Source organism: Ixodes scapularis, unplaced genomic scaffold (assembly GCF_016920785.2).
Source record: "Ixodes scapularis isolate PalLabHiFi unplaced genomic scaffold, ASM1692078v2 PGA_scaffold4__175_contigs__length_147842914, whole genome shotgun sequence".
Classification (NCBI taxonomy): Eukaryota; Metazoa; Arthropoda; class Arachnida; order Ixodida; family Ixodidae; genus Ixodes; species Ixodes scapularis.
In genome coordinates this window covers 19,371,366-19,398,185 of record NW_024609879.1, presented here as the reverse complement: position 1 = coordinate 19,398,185, position 26,820 = coordinate 19,371,366, and the positions used below count along the sequence as shown (strand labels likewise).

General features: G+C 47.3%; 1 protein-coding gene across 2 annotated transcripts in view; it reads right to left on the bottom strand.

Moving 5' to 3' along the window:
• LOC8036820 (protein slit) overlaps window positions 1-26,820 on the bottom strand; it is a 129,106-nt gene that overhangs the window by 48,810 nt on the left and 53,476 nt on the right. For both annotated transcript variants that reach the window (XM_042293232.1, XM_029982860.3), the window contains exon 3: window positions 284-413. In XM_042293232.1, the coding sequence (XP_042149166.1) occupies window positions 284-413 (130 nt within the window). The remainder of the gene's footprint in view (window positions 1-283; window positions 414-26,820) is intronic.

The following is a 26,820-nucleotide window of genomic DNA, read 5'->3' as shown; positions in this document are numbered from 1 at the left end:
AGGGGAGAGGAGGAGGAGGATGGAAGGAGGAGGGGAGGAGGAAAGAAGGGGAGGACGAAGAGAAGAGGAGGAGAGGGGAAGGGGAGGTGGAGAGTGTATGGACGAGGAGGAGGGGGATACCCTCCCCTCGGTAGCCTCAGGTCCTCCTCTTCAAGACCTGCGCTCTAATTTCGCGTTACGAAGATTTGTAAACGTCTTTCATTTTTGTAATGTTTTTTGTTTTGGTTTTTAAAGTGTGTGGTCAACTGTGTTTGCTGCACGTTACTTGCAGCGGGCAACCCACCTGAGATCATCGAGATCAGCAAGGGACATTCCGGCCAGCTCCATGGGCTCGGCGCAGCGGCCGACCACCTTTCCTTTGAGTTCTCCACGGAGCAGCCAGGAGATGGTGTGGTTGCACACTATAGGGTTACCTGGAAAAAGAAAAGAAAGGGAAGGGGGGAACTTTTGAAATTTTTTCTTTTAACATCTCATTATCAGTTTCTCTAAAATGTCGTTATTAGTATCAAAAAGTGACCTATTTACGAGACTGGAGCAACAGAGCGCTGAAACCCTACATACTTTGAGTGCAGTACCGAGAAAGTTTGTTTTTAACAACCCGAGTGTACAAAAGGTAGTTATATGCGCATCCACTATATAATACTCGATCAAATTTACCATACGCTTACCCTAACTGATAACGTACCAGCATTTCATCGGCCATAGCAACAATATTATTCGCTTGAGGTTGATTAAACTACGTTTCGCGCAAAGTCCGAACGCTTTTCGACGCTGCCGTCCACTTGAGCCGATCAACCGGCGTTCGTCTGGTTGGCGCGTTTGCCATCACAGCGAAACAAATCAGACAGCGTTCCCTCCTGTGTCCTGCAAATGAGCAGCGGCTATAGAGGAGACGCTGCCCTAAGCAATAAAAGACGGTACTTCAAATACAATACACATATTATTTCGTGTTTTATGTGTCCACATCCGAAATGCGTTTTTATATACTATAATATATTACAATGCATTAAAATAGCCGAAAAACATGATCTAACCGCATTAAAATGTGTCTAAAAAAATGAAAGCCGTTTACAATTCCCCGTAACGCCGGATTAGAGTGCAGCTCTTGAGGAGGAGGATGAAAGCGTACTGAGGGATAGGAGACTCCTTGAGGTCACGTGACCTCAGTGGGGGTCGTGTGACGTCAGGGGGGGTCACGTAACCTCGGGGGGAGGGGGGTCACGTGACCTCGGGGGGTCACGTGACCTCGGGGGGTCACGTGACCTCGGGGGGGGTCACGTGACCTTGCGGTTACACCGACGGTGACGGCGACGCCGACGCCGCTCAAGCCGCAAACGGGCCCCTAAGAGCTGCGCTCGAAAAGTATAATATAAATTATATTTACAAGTATATGTGATATGCCTTTTGAAAGCATTAACAGTATTTTTATATGTTCATGTTCTTCAAAAACATTTTAAGCGAAATCAATTCATATTTACAAAACATTGCTGAAATGAATTTTGAAATGTAGTAACATAGTATTTATGCATTTAAGTGTATTTGAGATGTGCTGGAAGTATACGTATAACACACTTTCTTTTCATATTATTTATGAAAATATATGTCTATTAGGACATTAAAAACAGAAAAGTGTCCTTTTAGTAAACTTTCATTTTATTTGATGTGACGAAATACACTTAAAATACGTTGGAAAGACATATGCACCTATTTCAAACGTTTAGTTTTCGCTAAGGGCGCGGCCATGCGCACTGTTAGATAATAGAGAGTTTTAGTGTTGCGTATAAGAGCAAACGCAAACGTTCTTTGTTTGCGTGAGCGTCGTACGCTCCGCACTGCGCAAGCTCTATAGTCTATACGTATGCAATGCCGTCAGTATTACGTACGTACGCTCGCTACCGACCTTTGCGGGCGTACGCAGCAGTCCTCTGCGTTCCCCTCTCGTTACTGTCGTCGCGGGCGGAACAGCGTTACACTCAGACTGGGTCGACCGAATACCGGCCTTATAGACTACGTGGAGCAGACTGCATGGACACATCTACAGATGGCGGTGCAACTGCTTGCAAGTGCGTCTGCGTTCTGTTTTGCTAAAAGCGCAATTTTGACGCGCTCCGCAGCGCTTCCGCTGATAGCTTGCGTGAGTTGTACGCGGCACTAACGCAAGAGTTTTTACGCTATTCTTAAACTCTATGTTGAGCGCAAGTTCGCCTGCTTCTTGCACACGGGTTGCGATGATGTCAGAATGGTGAGCTCTTATTGGCTGATTGTAAAAGATAGAATAGTGGGTAGACCTCAAGGCATCCAGCATTGGGGCATACACCGTACCCAGTGCCCACTGTCCTTTCAGTCAAGGCCAATTATAGCTCGGCGTCTTTCTGACGTGACCGCAACACCTGTGCAAGAAGCAGACAATTTGCTCTCCGCATAGTAACACTGCTGCGTTCAAACTTAGCGCACTTAGGCTCCGCCAAATTTAAAAATTTAACGGCAGGTGTTCATCTGACACTGTGTTGTCACGTGACGCCACGACCTCACGTGAAAATAAATATAGCTAAGAAATTATAACGCTAAATTTAGCGTGAAAATGATTTTGTTAAATCTAGCGGGACTAAACTCTACACAGCATTTCGTAGGAAGTTTGTGACGTCATGCAAGATGGCACACAACGCAATGCTTCCGCGCTAAATTTAGCGTAGAAATATTCCCGATAATTTTTGCGGGCCACGACTTGCACAATGCACATATGTGATCAGCCGCGAATCCTTGCCAGTAACGACTGTTACCGCAAATTGCACAAAAATAAATTTTGTAATCTCTTCCATAAAAACCACGATACAAAGAAGGTACCTAAAAAGGGCGTTGTGCACGCCTACACGCAATCGATAAAAAATGCTTAGCTGCTCAAATCATCGCTACGTAATCAAGTAAAGAGTTTTCAATCGGTTTATTGTTACGGCTGTTAGTGGGAACCTCACATGGTCATCCTTCAGAGACACGTCGAGATCCTGTAAAAACGATTTGATATTTGGCAATCCGGCTTAGGCAATGTGGAAACCTTATGGTGTCGGGATTGCTTAAATGCCGAAAATCTAAATCCGGATTTTCAAATTTCGAACGTGTTGAATCCTACTTTCAAGGTTTATAACAGACTGTCTTTCAACAACCCGTGCTCAATTACTGACAGAACGAATTCGAACCAATGCAGCAGCTGGTGTTTTTTTGTTGTTTTTTTTTTGTGAAATTTTACATCCTTGACCTGAAGGTGACGACACTTAGAATGAATAGTTATGTGTTCCTGGTGAAAACAGCGCAATTAAAAACGGCGACGAAAGATTGAAAAACAAGGCCAAAGCTCTCGCTAATAACTAAAAGTATGAAAAAAAAGAAAACGATAACAGATAAATTACGGATGCTATCGGTGAGTGTGGGCAAACCCAATACGCAGTATGGCGACATTGACATTCTATTCCCCCCTGCCCAGTACATGGTATGGTGACATTGACGTTCTAATCTCCAAGCTCAGGATCATGGTAAACAAGACCGAAACTGCTGAACGCGTCAACAATGTTTGTTTTCTTACACGTGGTCTCGCGCTGGGAGATAAGGACATCAATACCATAGGGCCGTGTATTCCGCATAGGCACGTCCACTGAAAGAAAAAGTTTTTTTTTGTCTTTCTTAAACGAACCTTCATAAGCTGGTCAACCCTCGGTCCTGTCCTTTTTGTGCTATTTATCGTCGTTTCTATTTGCGTTCATTCCACCATGGACGCAACAATTCTGCTTGACTCCGCCCCTTCAAAATGCCTTCTGAATGAGCTCCGTCTTTGCCTGGGTAATAATCTCGTGGAATAATCTTGGGAGCGTTTTAAAAGGTACAGTTTCCATTAAAGCTCATCCAGCATTCCATTGTCTGCGCCGCTTGCAAGGTCACCACCAGACTTGTACGTAATCCGTTACAAGTAACGAAATTACTTGTAATCCCTTACATTTATCGGTAATTTAGTAACGGAATAATTACATCTTTTCTAAAGTAATTTTAAAGTAGTTCCCTTACATTTTTTACGTAACGGATTCCTTGTAATCCTTTACATTTTTTTCAGGACTAGCCCCCCCTTCCCCGCTTCTAAAGAAAAGGTCGTTTTTATTTTGGTAAAGTTGAGCGCAGTGACACTGTCACGCGCATTGGCCAGTGCAAAAGGAGGCTCGGCTCTCTTCAGTTCTGCAAAGCCTTTTTTTTTTTTTTTTTTCAACACCAAGCCCCTGAATTTATTTTCCTTTTAGACCCGAACAACAATGTCATAAAATCCAAATAAGCATTTCTACAAAAAAAAAAAAAGGGGGCGGGGTGTGTGTGTGTGTGTGGGGGGGGGGGGGGCAAGTTATATCCGCATTTTTAGTGTCTTTGTTTTTTTCTTTGCGATCGAAGGCGGGTAGAGGTGGACAACAAGTGATTGCATGCCTCTTCAAGAAACTCTAGGCGGTAAGTGCACAGACAATAATTAACAATGTCCTTCTCGGTTATAGTAACTACGACCATTTTCATAATGTCACAACACGAGACAACGCTCCGTCTGCCCTAAAATTTACTTAAAGGGATCTGATAATATGTGAAGTTGTTATTGCCACAAGCATCCTCGTTCGTTGCTGCACACTTATCTTCTTCTCTTAGAAAACAGGATTCATTTTTTTCTGCTTCTTTCATATTATTTGAACCTGTTTTGAAAGATACTTACTTTTTTGTGGTCCAATTTCTAGGGTTGGCCCATTTTATTTGTGAATTTCAGCCAAGTTATCCGCATCTCAGCCACCCTTTTTGTGAGTCAGCTTCTGCGATCACTCGGAAAATAATATTTGTCTTCCGTTTTTGTTTCGCTGTTTGTATTTCAGCACGACGCATCTTTACAAATAAAAGATAAGAGATCTTTACAAATAAAACATAATAGCGGCTGACGTAGACTTGAGATTCTGGGCTTGAGGAGGGAGTGAAACTCATGAGTGGGGAGCCATAGTGTGGCTCAGTTCTCTGCCCTTCGCTGCCCGTGGCATCAGCGGAAGTCTATCTGGAGAAAACCGGAGTAAACTGAAATCGGTCCGTGCTCCGTGCGTTTTTGAACGGCATCAAGAAAGGTACACACGGCAGACGTGCATTTGCATTTCCTTATTTTAACCGACGTTCTGGTTTTCTTTTCTATTACTTATATGTATATATTAAAAACGTTTTCTTATTCACCAACGCGCCTCAACCGAGGCTCGACCTGTTCAGAATCAAAGGAAGAAGAATATCGAGCCAAACCTTAAATATTATTTTATTATCACCTTACTGGTACAAACTGTACTAAAACTCTCGAATATTAGGCAATGGCTGCAACGATGAAGCATTGCCCTATCTTCGAGCTAAATAGTACTTCCATTGCTTCGCTGAAAAAGCTCAATGCAGAGAATTAAATATTCGTGAAGCACAATACGGCACTCCCATCCAGTGACTCAGTTCAAATGGTGCTCAGCGTAGCAGTCGACATCTTCAGTAAGAAATGACGCAATATATGTCTGACGAGACTTTCAAGAGCCAGCTGTTGCTCAAAATACTCAAGGTCAATAAATGGGACAGGTGGCAACAGTAAGAACTTGAATAACCTTCTTCCTTTTGTTTCTTAATTGAGGAAAATATTGTTGGAAGTAACGTCACGAAAGTAACGGATTACTTTTGGGAGTAACGGTCACTTACTTTTATGAGAGGGTAATTGTGATTGTAAAAAATTACAATTTAGCCTTGAGTAATTGTAATTCCTTACAATTTTTCAGTGACGTGTACAAGTCTGGTCACCACAATGGCGGGAACGGCAAGCGGAGAAGGCGAGCAATGGACGGCGTCGACATACTAGGGATGGAATTGCATAATCTTAAGAAGGACAGTGAGAAACTCAAGGCTAGAATGAAAAGATTATGCAAGTGAAAAAATAAGGACAAAAGGCGTGCTTACCACGCAAACGTTGAATATAGCGACAACGCGCTCACCACTCGACAAGAACGGAGACTGATATGCGCAAAACAGTATGTATAAAAGTCTGATTCCAACTCTGGCTCAGCAGGTATACAAAGCACGGAAGAGCCCTTGCGGTGACTGGTGTGCACTTGTCGCTTGCCGGTTAGTTGGAATTGAATAAGAAGGATTTCAGCTGCTTCACATCCGTGGGACGCGCCGACGTAGATAATAGGGAGTTTTAGTAGACCGTGTTTCCCCCTCCGCTAACCCTCCGCTACGAAGAAACCGCCGCTGCGCCTGGGCGCCGATGGCCTTGGCTGTAGAGTTCCGGGTAGTGGAGGGGCTAAGCGGAGGGGGAAACACGGTCTACTAAAACTCGCTAATCTCAAAGAATGGGTCGGGTGCTGCCGTCACGTAAAAATTGGCACAGAACTAAAAGCGTGAGAGATGAGACATGCAAAAAGAAGGGGAAAGGAAAATAAGCGACGTTTCGGGCGAACGCCCCTCGTCAGCTGACGAATGGAGTCCGCCCAAAACGTCGCTTATTTTCCCTTCCCCTTTCTTTTGCACGTCTTATCGCTCACGCTTGTAGACCATTCCGTTTAGCGCTCTCTGGGCGGCACCATTTTGTTCGACAACAGCGCCCTCTCCATACATCCGGGAAATTCAGCGGGTTCGGCGGGGTAAAACGAGAGAGAGGGCACGCGCCCGACTCCGCTAGCAGACGACAAACCGGGAGGTTGCCATTCTCCATCTTTGGGCTGTACCGGCGGGCTGTACGGAACATCGAACTCTCGCTCTTGGCTGCCATTGTGAAGTGCTTCGCGTTCTTAGAATAGTTATGGCTACTCCAAAATCAGCCTAGAGCTCTCTGTTGTTCTATTTCGGTAAATGATGAACTAGCATATCTTTTTTAGAGCGCAGCTCTTAGGGGCCCGTTTCCGGCTTGAGCGGCGTCGCCGTCGCCGTCGCCGTCGCCGTCGCCGTCGGCGTCGGCGTCGCCGTCGGCGTAACCGCGCGGTGCATCATGGGAAATGTCCCATAATGCACCGCGCGAGCCCCCCACCGGGGTCACGTGACCTCGTGGGGGTCACGTGACCCCCCCCCCCCGAGGTCACGTGACTCCCCTGAGGTCACGTGACCCCCTCCTCAAGGTCACGTGACCCCCCGAGGTCACGTGACCCCCCGAGGTCACGTGACCCCCGCCGATGTCGCGTGACCCCCCGATGACGTCATCGTCACTGATGACGTTACCGGCATCCACATCGTCATCGTCATCATCACTGATGACGTCACCAGCATCCACATCGTCATCGTCATCATCACTGATGACGTCACCGGCATCCACATCGTCATCGTCATCATCACTGATGACGTCACCGGCATCCGCATCGTCATCGTCATCATTACTGATGACGTCACCGGCATCCACATCGTCATCGTCATCATCACTGATGACGTCACCGGCATCCCCATCGTCATCGTCATCATCACTGATGACGTCACCGGCATCCACATCGCCATCGTCATCATCACTGATGACGTCACCGGCATCCACATCTCATCGTCATCATCACTGATGACGTCACCGGCATCCGCATCGTCATCGTCATCATCACTGATGACGTCACCGGCATCCGCATCGTCATCGTCATCATCACTGATGACGTCACCGGCATCCCCATCGTCATCGTCATCATCACTGATGACGTCACCGGCATCCACATCGTCATCGTCATCATCACTGATGACGTCACCGGCATCCACATCGTCATCGTCATCATCACTGATGACGTCACCGGCATCCGCATCGTCATCGTCATCATTACTGATGACGTCACCGGCATCCACATCGTCATCGTCATCATCACTGATGACGTCACCGGCATCCCCATCGTCATCGTCATCATCACTGATGACGTCACCGGCATCCACATCGTCATCGTCATCATCACTGATGACGTCACCGGCATCCACATCGTCATCGTCATCATCACTGATGACGTCACCGGCATCCGCATCGTCATCGTCATCATCACTGATGACGTCACCGGCATCTGCATCGTCATCGTCATCATCACTGATGACGTCACCGGCATCCCCATCGTCATCGTCATCATCACTGATGTCACCGGCATCCACATCGTCATCGTCATCATCACTGATGACGTCACCGGCATCCACATTGTCATCGTCATCATCACTGATGACGTCACCGGCATCCACATCGTCATCGTCATCATCACTGACGACGTCACCGGCATCCGCATCGTCATCGTCATCATCACTGGTGAAGCCATCAGTGACGTCACTAATGACGTCATCGGTACCCGCATCGTCATCGTCACGGATGACGTCATCAGTGACGTCAGTGATGGCATCATCGGCATTGGGGGTCACGTGACCCCCAAGGTCACGTGACCCCCCCCCCCTGGTTAGTTTACCCCCCCCGTGCCCTTCCCTCCTCCTCCTCAAGAGCTGCGCTCTAATTCGGCGTTACAGGGAGTTGTAAGCGGCTTTCATTTTAGAGCGCAGCTCTTAGGGGCCCGTTTCCGGCTTGAGCGGCGTCGCCGTCGGCGTCGCCGTCGCCGTCGGCGTCGGCGTAACCGCGCGGTGCATCATGGGAAATGTCCCATAATGCACCGCGCGAGCCCCCCACCAAGGTCACGTGACCTCGTGGGGGTCACGTGACCCCCCGAAGTCACGTGACTCCCCTGAGGTCACGTGGCCCCCTCCTCGAGGTCACGTGACCCCCGGCGATGTCGCGTGACCCCCCGATGACGTCATCGTCACTGATGACGTCACCGGCATCCACATCGTCATCGTCATCATCACTGACGACGTCACCGGCATCCACATCGTCATCGTCATCATCACTGATGACGTCACCGGCATCCACATCGTCATCGTCATCACTGATGACGTCACCGGCATCCGCATCGTCATCGTCATCATCACTGATGACGTCACCGGCATCCACATCGTCATCGTCATCATCACTGATGACGTCACCGGCATCCACATCGTCATCGTCATCATCACTGATGACGTCACCGGCATCCGCATCGTCATCGTCATCATCACTGATGACGTCACCGGCATCCACATCGTCATCGTCATCATCACTGATGACGTCACCGGCATCCACATCGTCATCGTCATCATCACTGATGACGTCACCGGCATCCACATCGTCATCGTCATCATCACTGATGACGTCACCGACATCCGCATTGTCATCGTCATCATCACTGATGACGTCATCAGTGACGTCACTGATGTCGTCACCGGCATCCGCATCGTCATCGTCATCATCACTGATGACGTCATCAGCGACGTCACTGATGACGTCACCGACATTCGTATCGTCATCGTCATCATCACTGGTGAAGTCATCAGTGACGTCACTAATGACGTCATCGGTACCCGCATCGTCATCGTCACTGATGACGTCATCAGTGACGTCAGTGATGACATCATCGGCATTGGGGGTCACGTGACCCCCAAGGTAACGTGACCCCCCCCTGGTTAGTTTAACCCCCCCCCCCCAGTGCCCTTCCCTCCTCCTCCTCAAGAGCTGCGCTCTAATTCGGCGTTACAGGGAGTTGTAAGCGGCTTTCATTTTTTTTTTGTTACTTTTTTCCGCAGTTGAGTCAGCCGGAAGTATTGCCCTCAACTACTGCGTTTATTGCGGCACGAGAGCACGTTTCTATTTATTATCTCAGACTTCCATTCATGATCGCTAAAGGCCTACACCAATACGAACTTCGTACAGTAAAAAAAGGTACAGCAACCGGATTTACTTTTCGCCGGAGAGACCGACAAATCTGACACAGTTTTCCCTATTTTTTTTTTATTTGCACGCAGGTAACAGCGCAATTGGACTATATCAGTCTTTTTATCAAGCATAGTATTACACGAGATCTGGCATACCAAAATCTGCGCATCTGCGCTCTAAATTTCCAAAATGACGCGATTTTAAACAGAGTTTGTACGCCAGCCGGATGCTAGGTACAGCCCACTCGGCGGAGCAGACGAGAGCGGGTGAGAGGGGGAGGGCATTTTTTCTCTCTATTACCCTCTCTGCTATGACCATAATGGAACGGTCTATACACCAATTCATGTTTACAAACAAACCGGAGCACCCCTAGTGGACGCCACCGGCGCCGCGCATGCGCAGTGGACGGTGGGCAAGAAACCCGCCGTCGCCCATAAACAAACCATTGAATTGCGTTATTTTCGGTGTCAGGGTGAGTCCCCCTGCCCTTTTTCGCGTTCCAATTGTTGATTCTACGTCTTTCTGGCAATGTCTGACCACTTGAGTGGTCTCAGCGAAATTAACAAGGCCAAACTTCGCGTGAATAATGTGACTTGCGGCGATCCATTTCACATGGACGCCGCAGAATGCGCGCTAAAGCTTGACTTCCACGATGAGATTCTGCTCGCTATTTTCAGTCGCGACGTCGCTCGGGCTGCAAAAGCGTGGACCATAGCTGAGATGGTAGACGTCGATACTAAAAACCGCAAGTAGAATCGGGCATTACAAATCGGTGATGGCCACTGGTAACAATGATCAACATCTACTTGTATCTACTGTTTACACTTAGCCTACTTACCCCAACCAACCTTCAAAAGTGTTCTGAAGCCTGCACTTAGTTCTTATCGAAATTACCAAGTCAACGTTTGGTTTACGGGCCGCTGTCGTTTGAGCGAGCTGACAACAAAAAGCAGACAAGTTTGAAAGAGCAGACGACAGTTCGAACGCATGCGAGATGGAGTGCGGTCAAGAAGCACCGCATCCCGCGTCTACAGTGCATTGGAATGTCACGTTGCCGGCGTCTGTGTGAGTCTGCATACTCTTTTTTGCGTTGGAATTGTCGTCCTCATAGCAATGTCTTACCACCTTAATCGCCTGGGCGAAATTATCAAGGCTCGTTACACCGCTAAACTTTAAACTTTGCGTAAATAATTTGACGTGCGGCGATTGATCCGCGTGAACGCCACAGAATGGACGCCAAAACCATGATGAGATTCTTCTAGATATTCTCGGTCGCGACGTCGCTCGTGCTGCAAAAGTTTAGAAGGTAGCGGCGATGATCGACGTCGATATTGAAATTCGGAAGCGGAAACAGACCAAGCGTAACAAGTCGGTGATGGCCACTGGTACCAATGATCAACATCGTGTATCTACTGTTTACACCGAGCCTACTTCAGTCTTTTGAGGCCAGCATTTACTTCTTATTGCAATCACCGGGTCAAAGTTCGGTCTACGGGCCGCTTTTCTTTGAACGAGCAGACGACAAAAAGCAGACAAGTTCGAAAGAGCAGACGAAAGTTCGAACGATCAGGCGGCCGTGTGAATTTGAAGACGCACTGGACCCGCGGGTGGCCCGGACAACTTGGCGGTTTTCTTTCGTTCATGTTGGAACAAAACAAATACATCTGGCGACCACAAAGTGTTGCCCGCACAAGCAATCGTAGTTCGACAGCGTCTGGATTACCCTTTTCACGGCTACTATCCACGTTCTCGGACGAACGGAGTGGGCAGAAACACATGAAAACTGATCTTCAAACCTTTCCAGACTCTCTTGGTACAGTCCCCGTCGCAGCATTTTGACGAGAACGCAGGTTTTTTGACTGATTTCTCCGAAAAGAACACAAGAATGCATGTCTCGAACGGCGACTTCTGCCCACCGCCCCAGACCGGAAGTGCGTCCGACGCGCCACCACCGCGGCGTGACGTAGAGGAGTTGAGTTCGTGTATAGGCTCCTTGCACATGACGTCATTTCCGTTGCCCTCCAGAGAAGAGGGGAAGAAGGAGCTCCCCTCTTATCAGGATCCTCCTTTCTGGCTCCCGGATTAGCTCAGGCGTCGCTATTCTCCCCCCAGAAGATTAGAGAAGATTAACCTGTCACTCAAAATTCTTACAAAAGCAGTTTCCCTCTCCTCCTTTTCCTTGGTGTTCAAAAGTATGCGATGTGACGTCAGTGCAATCTGCTTGCTGTCGTCCCCAGCCACCTAGTAGGCGTATCCGGTATGGGCGACAAAAAATACTAAAACGTTTCAACCTGTAACCATAGTCCGTTGCAACCTAAAGGGAAGATGGGGCACTTCTACATTTGAGAAAAAACGCTTGAATTGCGTTCATTTGACCTTTAAAAAAACAGATATCAAAATTATATTTCAATGCGACGCGCCGGAGAGCCATAAGAGCAATTTGAAAATAGGGCTGAAGCCCCGCCTCCCTAGCCTTGGCAAGCCAAAACATCCGTCGATGACGTCACGGACAGCGACTGTCTTTCGCGTTTTTCTCGCGTTTAACAATACTTGCGCGGAAAATGGTTTTGGTATTCGGGTTCACGAGGTGAAAATACACCAGAATTCACTTCTAACTCATTTTTTTCAAGAAGCTCCGTAGCTTCCCTCTAAGAACGAAGGGCAAGGGTAAGACGGGACGGGGAGGAGGAAGCAGACGGAACGCTAAAGAGAGAAGAGGTTTCCCCCTCTCTTCTCCAGCGTTACGTCTGCTTCCACCTCCCCTGCCCGCCTTACCCTCGCCCTACGTTCTTAGGTTACAATATAGACCTTTTCTGCGTACTCTCGTCCTCAGCCACCTAATAGGCGTATCCGGTATGGGCGACGAAAAAATAATCCGACTTTTCAACCTGCAAATAGTAAAAAAATAAAGGGGAGGCAAAACGAGAAAGTGCGACAGTTACGCTTATATCCTTAATGCCTTCCATTGGCGTGTCAAAGGCAAAACAATGTTTTCGCCCATACTGGAAGTGACGTCAATTCAAGATGGCGGCGCACTTGCAGAAAAGGTCTATAGTAAAAGATAAAGTGTATTCCACTGGGTGGCGACGGCAAAACAATGTTTTCGCCCATACTGGAAGTGACGACAATTCAAAGATGGCGGCGTCCTTGAAGAAAAGGTCTATACACTCCGTGCGACGCGACTGGCGCGCCGCCGCGCGGCCGGTACCGAAGGTAGGCAGTGAGAACCCCAGAGAAAACGAAACCGAAACCACGCCGCGTACGTTGGTACGCATTGAAGTCGGAGTGGTGCGGTTGCGCTGGGTTCACAGCATGCTGCCTGTGCTGCGTCATTAAAGGGCTACTCCACCGATTTTTTCATTGTCTCCGATTTGCTTGAAATTTTGCTAAACTAACCAACAAACGTCGCGAAAATAGTATCCCAAATATTAGGTCAAAATATTGTTCTTTCGCGAAGTTATTGAATTTACAGTTTTGGTCCTCACCGTGTTTTTCAAGCTCGAAGTCTCTACTGGCAAATATGAAAAAGTGACGTCAGTGGAAGGCAGGGGTTCACTCTTTGGGCTGTAGATTTCGTTTTAAACTGATTCGAAGCAGTTTCATGATGTCAAATGAATGCTTGGGAAGCTCGCTGCAGTACCCGCGCTCCAGCACGGAACAAATGATTGGCATATTCTATTTTTTGGCTGCGTGCTCGACTGGCAAGCCTGCCTGCCACTGACGTCACGGCCCTGCAAAGCGCGCGTATATTTGAATGTTGGTTTTTGCATCATTTTCATTTGCCGATTTCGCAATAACTATTATGAATTTCGCGATTCTAAATAGCATACCGGAGAGAGTAAAGGCCGGGGAGTCAGAAAATATAGTTAGTTGAGGTAGCTCAAAAAATCGGTGGAGTACCCCTTTAAGTGCTCGTGGAGACAAAGTTTCACAGTTTTTCACCTCGCCGTGTTTTATGGGACAGCGACAACGATGGAACCGTGTCGTACGACGCGAGAAATTTGGTTTCCCGATCATGTCTGCCACTGTGTCAGCACGGCTGACATATTCTACACTGCCGCTTTGCGCTCTGCGTTTGTTTTCGTACCAGTAACGCCTACATGTGTCAGCGCCGATGGGACGAACTGAATTGCCGTCCCACACTCGCGGGTATGCAGTGCCAATTTCTTTGGAGGAATGCCCTCCAAAGAAGTTTCGTCCCCATCGTACGTGTCGATGATATTTCCGGACAAGTATGGCACGCAATCTGTACTTCATGAAGAAATATTCCAACGGTAAAAAAGTGACAAATATAAATCTAAAGAAAACAACAATGAAACTCGGAATCACTGGAGAATCGACGTTTGAGTATGGAAGTTTATGTGGTGCGCTTTCTTTCTTGATCAGCCTCCTTTTGGATGTGGAAACGCTGACACCCCGAGTTCTGTAGACAACATTTTTTTTTCTCGGCTTTAGAGCCACCTATCGCAAAGTGGTTCGAACTGCAAGTACCGTCAACTAGTCCCTTCCTACCTGTAAAGTGTGCATCTCCTACAATGAGCGGTATTATCTGACAGCCTTTGACGGTCAAAGCCAGTTCCCATTTAGTTACGCCGCCCAAACTAAACTTTCCACCTGATTTCGCTATGCCAACTCTTCTTATTGTAATAAGTGTTGTGCCAAGTGTCGGTCATGTCAAAGTACCTTTGCGCCGAAAATCAGCACCTCGCACAACAGGTTATTACACAGCAGCTGACCGCCCTTGGCGGCCAAACCGTGTGTTGGCCGACAACTTTGTTTTCTTGGCTTTCGAACCACTTTTCGTAAAATTGTTTCAATGGGAAGTACAGTCTACTAGTCCCTTCCTACCTCTAAAGTCTCCACCTCCCCCGACCAGTGGTATTCTCTTGACAGCCTTTTCATGGTCAAAACCGGTTCCCATTGAGTTACGCCGCCCAAACCAAATTTTCACCTGGTTTCCCTATGCCACCTTTCTTTGTATAATAAGTGCTGTGTCATGTTACTGTCAAGTCCAAGCACCTGTGTGCCCAAATCTGCACTTTGCACAGCCCGCTATAACACAACATTTTGGGTCCAATATTGGATATCCCGTACAGCTTTATTTATTTATTCGTTAGAAACATAACTTTCACACCTGCTGTCTTAAAGAAACTTGGCACTCTTTGTGCACAAACTTAGTGAACATCTCACTCGCCTCCAAATATCATCGTTCCAGCAGTCCTAGGTTTACAGCGACGAGCGAAATAAATTTCCCACTCAGAGCAATTAAGGTGGCGGCCGTTTTGTTTTTCGGAAAATCGCTCCAACTCCTTTTCGGCCGCAACTAGCGAAATTACCTCTAATAACGACTCAAACTCAGTATATAAGAAGTGGAGAACAGCTAAATGCCCTTCTGCCCCAGCACTCATGCAACGTCACCCTCAACTTATCGGCTCAAAAAGCAAAAGTTTCGTCCGTGCGCGTTTCCGCCGCCACAGCTTGGCATGCGAAAAGGCGCCGCAGGCTGCTGAACGCGCCTCACAGTCGAACGCCAGCTCCCCCGCTAGCGGCGCTGCGCGCGTTTTTCAAAGCGCCCCCTATAGTTCCCGCACGGAGTGTATAGTCGTGCGCTAATTTCAAAGACAGCTAGGTGAGGAAGCGGCCATTCTACTTCTGGCTTTCACCGAGTGCGGACGTGGAATGGCAAGCTCCGCCGGAGCAGCGATAGCAGCCCGATCGGTCCGCGGTGACAGGAATGACTCTGCGTCTTGGGAGTATCAAATAATTTTGCCGCCTCTGCCAACTGGATCTTCTGTGCTCAACACCGTGTTTCTTCGCGCCGATGTCCGGGGACGCCCGTACCACGTGGAGGACTTCCGCGACACCGTGCGTCGTCCGGCACTGGTCCCCGAGGTTCTTACTTTAGGGGCATACCAGAGGAACCACGTCTGGGCTGTGACCAGGGTGTAAGATCGACAGGTGGGGAAACGAGAGCAAAATGAGCGACCGGATTGTGTCCCCCTCGGTTTTCTCTTTTTCTGTGGCGCCATCTATGTGGAGCACCGCGAACTCTCATTCCGGGTGGGCGATCGGTGGCGGCCGGCTAAACTGACGGAGATAGTTTCTCGTGGATTTCCAATGGAGGACTGTCGTGCTCTCGGTTTATTTTGCGCTTTCTCCCATAGAGTTCCACGCAAATCTGATTTCGACTTTTTTTCCTCTCGCCGCAGCGCCATCTGTCGCAAATCGGGGGTACCCGCAAGCAGACGAGTACACAATCCGGTCACGGCGCTGTGGTAGGCTTCTATGGGCCGTTTCCCACCTGTCTATTTTACACCCTGGCTGTGACCTTCAGGTCACCCGCGGGTAAGCGGAAAATCACCGCTGCGGGCGACCTCGTCGTCAAGGGACGGCGATGCGTCGTCGTGGACCCGGCGGACAGGGACGTCCGAGTCAAGATTTATTGGCTGCTTCATTACGTTCCGGACGACGAGGTGAGGGTGGCACTTGCACCGCATGGCCAGGTGATTGACGTAAGAACTGGGAGGTGGCGGGTTAAAGGAGTTGTAGAGGGTGACCTAACCAGTCCCAGGAAAAGACAAGGAAGAGGAGACAGGAACGAACGAGGAAAGGCTCGAGACCGAGGCAGCATACCGGTGTTCGGACATCTCGGACGTCTTCTTTATTTACATAGCTGCTTGTATATAGTCTGTTGTAAAATAAACGGAAGGAAACTTCGGTTTCTTCAATTGGTGACCCGGGCTGCACAACCCTGCATCGTGGATTCATCCGGAGATCCTCCACCGTGCGACCACTTCTCAGCAATTCACCAGCTCCGCCTTCCAAAATTCTGGTCCTCTGATCCGCAGGTATGGTTCGCCCAAGTGGAAAGTCAGTTTAACATTAGCAGGATAACTTCACAAGCGCAAAGATTTCACTACGTTGTGGCAACATTGCCACCCGAGATCTCTATGGAGATTCGGGACATCATTCTTGACCCGCCGGCTGCCTCTCCGTACGATGTGGTAAAAGCAGAGCTGGTGAAACGCACTTCCGAGTCTGAACAACGACTCCAACAACTCATAAGCTCAGAAGAGTTGGGAGACCGAAAGCCTTCCCAGCTACTCAGGCGTCTCCAACAACTGCTCGGAGAAAAGGCTCGGAACTTCGACGTCGCTCTTTTACGAGAGCTATTCTTCAGCGACTGCCTCGATTCAACGTTCTCGCCACAAGTCTCCAGCTGCACCTCGAGCGAGATCACCCAACACCAGCCTTTGCTGGTATCACCGGACCTTCGGAGACCTCGCCCGCAACTGTGTTTCCCCGTGCTCAGCCTCTGGGAATGCGTTGATGCACCACTAGAGGCGGCGAGTAGTGTCGGTAGCCAGGCCAGCCGCTTGTTCTTTGTGACCGATCGCGACTCTGGCTTCCGTTTCCTCGTAGACACCGGCGCGGAGGTAAGTGTTCTACCCACCTCTGCTGTGACACGAAGATCGAAACGAACGCACTCGATGCTACAAGCAGCAAATAAGACAACCATCTCCACTTACGGCGAAGAGCACATGACCCTTAACATCAGACTACGAAGGGCATTTCCTTGGATATTTCTCGTAGCAGTGTCATATCCAATTCTTGGTGCAGATTTTCTCAGGCACTTCAATCTGATGGTTGATATGCACAAAAACGCCTTGTAGATGCTACAACACATCTAAAAGTGCAGACAATTGCGTGCACCGCCCCCGTCAATGAATGGGTGGGATGCCTGACCGCAACGTCCCCCTACCAGAAACTGCTTCAAGAGTTCCCAGCCCTAACTCGCCCGAGCAATTTTCAGCGCCCTGTCAAAACAGCATCACTCACCGTATCATTACAACCGGACCACCCACTCATGCCCGTGCACGACGGCTGGCTCCAGATCGCCTGAAGATAGCTCGCCAAGAGTTCGAGCACATGCTCAACATGGGAATCATCCGACCATCTTCAAGTCCTTGGGCGTCAACCCCTCCACATGGTGCCTAAAGAAGCGCCGGGAGATTGGAGGCCACGTGGGGACTACTGGGCTCTCAACAACGCCACCGTTCCTGTCTCCTCTTCCTTGTCTTTTCTTGGGACTGGTTAGGTCACCCTCTACAGAGTCATGGGCTGCGGGTCGATGACACACACGGCTGTTATCCGGCTCAAGCCAGGGATAGGGTTGGAAGACCTGCCCCACCAGCTGCGCTTAACTGGAGGACCGGCTCTCGTCGTGGCGCAGGGCAGACCCCCGCTTTGCCTGCGCTGTTAGCGGACCGGGCACATCCGCCGGGACTGCCGTGTGCCGAAGTGCGCAACCTGCCATCGGTTCGGCCATGACGCGGATCACTGCATCAAGACCTACGCAACGGCCACATGTTCGGGTGGACAAGACGCCAACGCCGAGCATGTCATGGATGAAGCGGACGTGCAGGAAGCACTGGAAGGGACGGCCCCCGCCACCGAGTCACCGGAAAGCACAGGCACACGGGTCGACCGCGCCGCGTCTGAGCACCCGCTGAAGGTGGTCGCTGCTTCATCGGTCGACGCATCCGCGGGAAACCGGGAAGAGGCGCTGACCAATAAAGACGAGACGGCGACAGGAAATGAACCGCCGACGTTGAAGAATGAAGGGCCTCAGTTAAACACTGCGGTTTCACCGATTAATGAAGTTCACGTGGTCGACGCCAGCAGGCTGGCTACAAACGCCCGCATCCGGAAGACTCGGACTTTAAGCAAATTGACGGCAGACCTCTCCAAAACCTGCGCCCGAACCCAGGGAACCGGACAAACAGGCCGGCTGAAGCGTCCCCGGGCCAGCTCCTGGTGAGGATAAAGCAAGTCACTGACACGCGGGGACGTTTAGCCTTATCGACAATCTGAAAGCAGCGACGTTAATTGTTCGCGGGTTTGCCTCGCATCGCAAACAGTACCAGGCAGTGGCGGATCCAAGGGGGGGGCGGTGGGGGCGATCGCCCCCCCCAAACGCCTCGCCAGGCAACCTCCCCCCCCCCCCCCCCCCCCGGGGTTCTTCGTCAGCTCGAAGGAAAAACGTAAGCAATCGACGAGAGGGATAAAAGATTAAAACTGCGGTGGGTGGACGCGCCTGCTGGGCGCTTCCCAAGTGGGGTTTATCTCCGTCAAGGTCACGTACGTCTTCCCGACAGGGACGGCGCCAGGAGTTTAGAAGTGGAGAGACAGTGGGGAAGCGCACCAAATATCAGGGTCCTCGACTGCAGGCACACTTCCAAACAAAGCAGGCACTCCGGTTTGACGGCAGAGCTTTCGCGCGGCTTTGCAGGAGCCAATATGTGTGTGTCGAACGGAACAGATGCGGGGCTTGCTGGTTTGCAAGTGCGTCTTTGAATTCCCTACCTAGGGAATTGGGGAAAACGAGCCCTTTCAAAGATGCGACTATACATAAATTAAATAAACAGTGCCTGTGCCCGTTCGAGTGAACACCGACTCCCAAACATCCATGCTGCACTCGTGATCGGCCTTTAGCCCAGTTGAGATTCGCCGACCGGACAACCGCTCTGCCCCATCATATATCTGCACCTGTCCTCTCGACCCTGACGAATGAGCTAACTACCCAGAAACAAGTAACTGTTCCTTTCATACTGAAAATATCCAGACGAAGTGCAATTGAATATAATTTGGAAGGATCCATTGCTGGTTTAAGGTCTAGTCTAAGTTTAAAAGTTATAGTTGCCGAACTGCAACATGCTTTCAAAAATATTCAACAATTATTCGCTTTCGTTCTCTCGAGTTGCATCCAGAACACCTGAAAAAACGAGTTTGGGTTGGCAATGCCGCATGTGCTGCGCACTGGACATTCCAAATATACGGCGAACAACCGACGAACTTGCCTGGCAGCGTTCGTTTCGCTCGCTGCGTCAACAGTGTTTTGACGCCGCGAGCAGCGTCGAAGCCGCCGGGCCATTTGTGTCGCTTGTTTGCAACGTACTCGCTCCATTGAAGCAACCGGCGACAATGAAAAGTATGTTTTAAAACCAGGTTCTGCATTTTGGCACTTAATATAAGGTTTCAACTACTATGCCAAGCTTAATCTCAAAGAATAGCCGAGTTTTAGATTAAAACGTTTTTCGCATTGTCATTAGCTGCATGAGCTTCCTCCATATAGTTCGCAAAGCTTGGCTCTCCATGCATGCTCTGTGCGTGTAACGAGAATATATAAATATTCAAGCAAAAGGAGCCCAAAAGTTGTAGCCCCGCCGGGGATATCTGAGCTATCAAGTTACACTATCTGCCATTGTCACAGCCGCTATAGAACCAAACATTCATCCCCAGTAGATAAACTTCTTTTTCTATTTCTAGCGCGCTGCCACGCGAATGGAGTAATCCAGTTTCCTATGAGCTACAAAATTCCTTGCGTTATGGTGTTCAGAAAGGATAGTGCCACCACAATTTTCTAGATACTTACCTCTAGCGGGGTCATCCGAAAGAATTTAATTCAAAGAGTTCATCCCCGACAGGTAAACCGATACAAAAGCTCTCAAGATCTATATTATGTTATCAGAGTTTAGTAGAAACGATAACTCCACAAAAAATATAAACACTCCCCCCCCCCCCCCCCCCCGCCGTTTTACACTGAGGAACCGCCCCCCTAAAATGGAGGTCTGGATCCGCCCCTGGTACCAGGTTAGAAGGCTGCTAATCGATAATGGCTTAGACGTCCTTGCGATTCAGGAAACAAAGGTTGAAAGCGATGAGGCAACCGTTTCTCTGCTGGCCCCTTTTTTACATTACTTCGAGGTTTGCGTGTCTCGTGCCAAGGGACTGTCCGGATGATGTATGCTGTTTTTAAAGAAGTCTTTAAACGCGCGCCTCTCCCCTCTCACTGTTGATAGCGAGGGTAGATTTGTTATTTGTGCTAGCAGCTTGAGCAATGTTGAATACAGAATAATAAATTTGTACGCGCCAAGCGATGTTAATTCAATGCAAATACTTTTTGAAAGGATTTATGCTTATTTAGACTGCCAAAGGAAAATCATTATGTTGGGAGATTTGAAGTGCGTTTGATACGCAAGCGACCGCTCTTGTAAAACACGGCAACGTAATATTATCACGGGTATTTTAAATGAAATGATTACCGAATTCACTTTATATGCTGTTGAAAATTACCAAAGAAATGACCTGGCGTTGCGGTACACGCATTTTCAAGGCACAAGTCATGCCCGTCTCGACAGAGCGTACGTGTTGATTGAACTTTGAACTGGTTTCGATGACTGCAGTGTGTCACCCGTTTATTTCTCCGACCATGCGTTGGTTTCTTTCTTTGTCGGGGGAAAACAGAAAAAAAACACCGGCTTTCAATGAGGAGTGCGGAAACTTTACACCAGCCTGCTTAAGGATGACGTGTTTAATGAGTCTATAGATGCATTATTAGTTAGGATGCACGACGGTAGAAAGAGCCCCAGTACGTGGTAGGAATGGTTTACACGGGAGGTTAAGCTAACTGCTATAGAACGTGCAATAAGTACGCTCGCGTACTGGATGAAAGCAGGAGAAAAGCTGTTGCTAGATGATCTTCACCGCATTTCTAAACTAGAATGTGAACACCCGGTCAATTTACAAACCAGCTGAGTGATGTGAAACAATAAATAGCTGAATTTGAAACAGAAAAAATACAAAAATACAAGGGAGCACTCGTACGAGCTCGGGAGGAGAAATTCACTCTGTGTGAACCAAACAGGCACTAAACGCAGAAGCCAGATATGCAAAAAAAAAAAAAAAATTATCACAGAGATAGAATACAATGGCCTGCCGAGTAGTCGCCCTGCAGTTATTGAAAAATCTTTTATCGAATATTATCGCAGTCTGTTTCGGCGACGGGAGCACGGTAGTGACTCGCAGCTTAAAGATTATCTGGCGGCGGTGCCCCGTCTAAGCGATGAGATTAAGGAATGCCTGGAAGCTACGATAACTGTGGAAGAAATCGCGCGTGCAATCGATGACCTTCCGCCAAAAAAGCCTCCGGGGCCCTACGGTCTGACGGCGGCTTTTTACAAAAAGTACAAACCGTAATTTCGGGCCATCTTCATGCTGTAATAATTCAGGCATGTGACAAAAATACGATACCGCCGTCTTTCTTAAACATAATCACTTTTCTCATACCCAAAGTTGACGATGAACAAAAATTTAAAAAATATAAAAACTTACAGGCCAATAGCTCTTGGTAATGTTGATTACAAGGTCATAATGAAAGTTTTAGCCCGGCGGTTGCAGAACGTTATTTGTAAGACTGTGGGTGAGCTTCAGACTTGTGGCATCAAAGGTCGTTCAATTCTGACAAATGTTCACATTGCGCGAAGTATATTAGAGGTGTGCGACGAGGAACTAGATAAAGTCGCCATGATTCAGATCGACCTAGAGAAGGCCTTTGATTGTGTACAGCACAGTATATTGTATAAAATATTACATCACGTTAAAGAAGGCAAAATAATATTAAATTTCGTTCGCTTGGCATGTACAGGATGTACTTCCCAGGTGATAATTAACGGGAAGCTTACAATGCGTATTAGTGTACAGTCATCCGTCAGGCAAGGTTGCCCACAGTCCCGGTTGCTAATCAGTATATTTCTCGAGCCCTTTTGTAGAAACATAATCAAAAATAGACTTATAAATAAATTTTCTTTCCAAGATATAGAAGTAAAACTTCTAGCTTATGCCGATGATGTTGCCGTTTTTTGCAAAGGTAAGAGAAGTATTGTCGAAGCGGTGCGTGAAGTAAAGTCATATTGCGAGCTAACCGGCGCTGCCGTTAATTGGCAGAAATGCTGCGGCCTCTGGCATGGGACATGGGCCATGAAGCCCGAAGTCTTTGAAGATATCTGTTCTATGTCAACGCCAACTGAGTATCTTGGTTGTTTCACTGCAACCTTATAAACGATTTAATGAATACTGGTCGATGGTAATTCAAGAGACGCGAGAGAAAGCGGGTAAATGGGGTTGGTGGGATATGTCAATTTTTAAGCGTGCCACAGTCTGCAACATTTTATTAATTGCAAATTTTTGGCAAGTACTTCAAGTTTTGTTTCGCTCCGTCAAGAAAGGCGGGCTGTCTCTATCACATCTATTTGTTAAGCAAGTTGTATCGCGGTTTTTGTTTTTTAGAGAGCAAACTAATCCTTTTCTTCGTGCTGTCATTTAGACTAGACTTGCGGAGGAAATTCCTTCCTTCGTTCTTTCTACGTGTTACAAAAAGCAAAGGCGAATTGGTAGTTTTCTTCGCGAGGTGAGTTACGCTTGCCGGTTTTTGACTGTACGGTTCTCTTTTGAATACTTGTCGGCTGTCAACCGAAAACGCCTTACGCGAGATAATATAGATGCTGTCTTTCCTGTACCTGTCTATCGTTCTATGTTTCATGCTGGCCCAGGACAGGACGTGTTATCTAGAGTTAAGAAAATGTCAATCCCACCATCTGTTTAAACCTTCTTCTTTAAGTTACACACAAACACTCTCCCAGTAAAAACTTGGCTCCATGAGAAAAACTGTCTGTCCCTTGGGGCGTTGACTGTCTGCTGTGCAAAAAGCCCGAAAGTACGGAACATGTATTTTTATACTGCTGGGCGCCTTCTTTTTTTTTTTGATGTTCTGCAGAAAACTTAAAAAAGATTTAACTTTAACACCGTATGCTATCAGGTTCCTTCCTGTTCACAAAGACAGCGAAATTCCGGTGGACCTTTTTATGCTTCTGGACCTGCATGCAATATGGTGCAGTAGAATGGCTGCAAGGCATGCTGCTGTGAACGCGCGGCCCGTTCGATTGTATTTTACGGAATCTGTTCGCCGCCTGAAATCTGTGTACGCCACGTTAGTGTCCGCCCGACCGGGTGCCATTATTGGACGCTCTAAATAACTATAGAGAATTCTAACATTCATGCTCGAGCCCTATGTCTTGTGCTGTTGTGCACAAGCTTTTACAATTTTGATTATCATTGACTGTTGAGTTTGTGTTCAATGTCAAAATCTGCATTAAAAAAAAAAGGGAGGAAGTGGCCGAGTGGATGAACCCGCCTCAGATTGGAGCGTGGAGCGAAAGCTTGCGCTGGGAACCTCCTGGGTTCAGTCCCCACCGCACCCGCCCGTTTCGATCTGGATAATTTTCGTATCGACACGTGTTCGTGTAATCAATACTGCGTGATGCACGTTAAAAACTCCAGGTTAGCGGTTGTGCTGCACTGAGTAAATTTCTCATCTACAGCTAAGAGACCGGTACCCCGTTGAGGCGTATCTCCATTGGGGCTGTATAAACATACAAAGCAAGCCAATAATTTTTTTTCAAAGAAACCTTAGAAGTGCGACAAGTACTATTTGAGGAACAAAGTGGTGAATGTCGGCAAACTTAAAGCTTTACTTATGTCTGCGTGTTCGAGAAATACGATACCATAGACGAAATTCCTAGGTTTGGGTCTTGAAACATTATCGATTTTAGTGTTTCAGACTTTAGGACAATTCTCCAAAACTGTAATTTTGTATGCGAGAGCACTTTGAGACCGAAAATTATAGATATGCCTCATGTTTGTGAAACACTCAAGGAACACTTATTCTCTTATCCAGAAAACTATGCACCCTTTTTATTCAAAAACTTTTTTATTTTTTATGTGTTTCCTTGAAACGCCCTCCTTGTAAAGGCATTCAACATTTTGAATAATGCATTTAATAAATAAAAAAAAACATATCATAACTTCATGTTTGTGACACACTCAAGGAACACTTATTCTCTTATCCAGAAAACTATGCACCCCTTTTATTCAAAAACTTTTTTTATTTTTTATGTGTTTCCTTGAAACGCCCTCCTTGTAAAGGCATTCAACATTTTGAATAATGCATTTAATAAATAAAAAAAAAACATATCATAACTTCTTTAGAAACATACACTCGTGAGCATTCCATTAAAAGTGACTATAAAAGAAAATGCAAAAATACTTTTTGCAGTTGATACATTCTATTGAATGGCAGAATCACGAAAGCAACAATACTTAAAGCATGTGGGAGAATACTCGAACGCGTTGTTTTTAGAAGATTCATCGAGTAGAAGTTTGCTTTCAACTAGATGAATATGAATAAAATTGTACTCAATTTATAATTTGTGCAGCATTAGGCTGCAATGCTCAGAGTGCATTTGTATACTGTTATTCCAATTATTAGAAACTACACCCGAATTGTATTAGAAACCATAACAAAATATTGAATCGAGCATTAAATGTAATGAAAGCGTATGCTAAATATCAATAGTGATAACATAGAACCTTGTTACACACCTAATTTTGAGATTGTCCTAAGGCTTAGGAAACAAGAGACGTCGTCTGTTGGAACGTGTTGACCGGGAAAGTATCTAATAATCCAGGAAATTATCCGCGTCAAATTTTTTATATATAAGTAAGAAGGTAAAATACTTTAACCACGTGTAAATAGAGGCGCATGTAAAGTGACTTTTTTTTAAATTGAAATAGAGGAAAAGAAGAACTTGACATTAATAATCCCTGGAAAAGGGGAACAAAGGTAAAACACAAGTCTACAAACTCAGCCAGGTGACTGGTGCGCGACTTCGCCATTAACGATTGCGTTTCCGACCCTTATATAGAGGCGCGTTGGTTTAGGGGTAGAATACTAAACTTATCCAGGAAATTATTAATTGTTTTGTGAGTGTGTTTCTCTGACACAATAGTGCGCGAGCGGCAAGCTTAGATGTTGAACGATAACTCTCGATTCTCTTCTTTTGTTTCGCATTTGTAAAGGGGTTTCACAATAGCTATTTTTAATTTTTTTTTGGAATGACACCTGCCATTATGAAACCATTTAGTATGAAAATTAAAAACACAGCTTAGGACCATACAAATACGCCGAAGATATTTTACACGTATACGTACTGTCAACACATGCCGAGTTTCCAGAATAAAAACTGAATAGTATAACGTATATATCAGTAACTGTTAGATTAGACAGTGAACAAGGACAAGACCGATCTTTCTCGAGCCTATTCGAATAATGTATTTAATTTCGTCGGCTTCTCCAAGTTCTTACTCTCTTCACGCAATTTCTTTCGTATCCTGTAGCTTACTGAACACATCCCCCGTTTTTATGTCAACGGGCAGTGCTACAAGCTCAACCTATTCGCAGGCTTCATTTTCCCTCATCGTTCAGTAACTGTAAAACCCCGTGGTCGAACAGAGGGAGCTGATGGCAGTCTAGGTGGAAGCTGGACCCTGTCTAGCTTGTAAAATCCTCAGATAATTCTGGCTTCCAAAACACCATGTGAAACCTTTGGCGCGTGACAATCCCGCAGTTTGTTGTCACTCGGTATGAGTAAGGTCGACCTGCGGGTGACTGAACTATTCGTTTTACTGTCTGGTGAATTGTCCAAACACGTTGGCCACTTTGCGAAAGATTCAGCAAACTTTCTGCGTGTCTCCTCTCAATGGTTTTATGTTTCTGCTTGTTTTCTATCTCCCACTTCCGTGGTATTTGAGGCTCAGGAGAAGTGGGGTTTCTACGGCGAAGGTAATACTAAAAATACATTAAGAATTCTCCTGCCCATTATAAAGTAAGCTGTGCTAAACCCGTTTGCAACAGGGGTTGCACGGGCAGGCATGTGACTCACGATACCTGTCATCAGCCTTTTTTAGCTTCGCTTGATGATCCTAACTGCTGCTTTCTCATAACTATTGCTCTGTAAAAACATTAGTCTTGGAGCCTTGTGAACGAACCCCCAGTTCCTTAAAAACGTGAAGAAATCGGAACTGGCGTACGTAAAGGTGGGGTATATTGTCGCTGTACACAGTCGCGGGCGTTCCATGTCTGGCAAACATGAAGTTCATGTGGTGAAGGAGATAGATGCAAGGGTAATGGGCATGGCATAAGGAGAGAACCGGGAGGCAGTGGAGATGGAACTGGAAGGGCCAAAACGCAGAGAGAGTGGTGGACGCGTAACAGGTGGCAGGGTCGAGTGCTGACGGGGGGCGCCTTTCACGGTAAGGGGGTGTAGTAGATAGCCACGACAATGCCCGAAATGAGTAGCCAAATTCGGCAACGCCGACGTTCA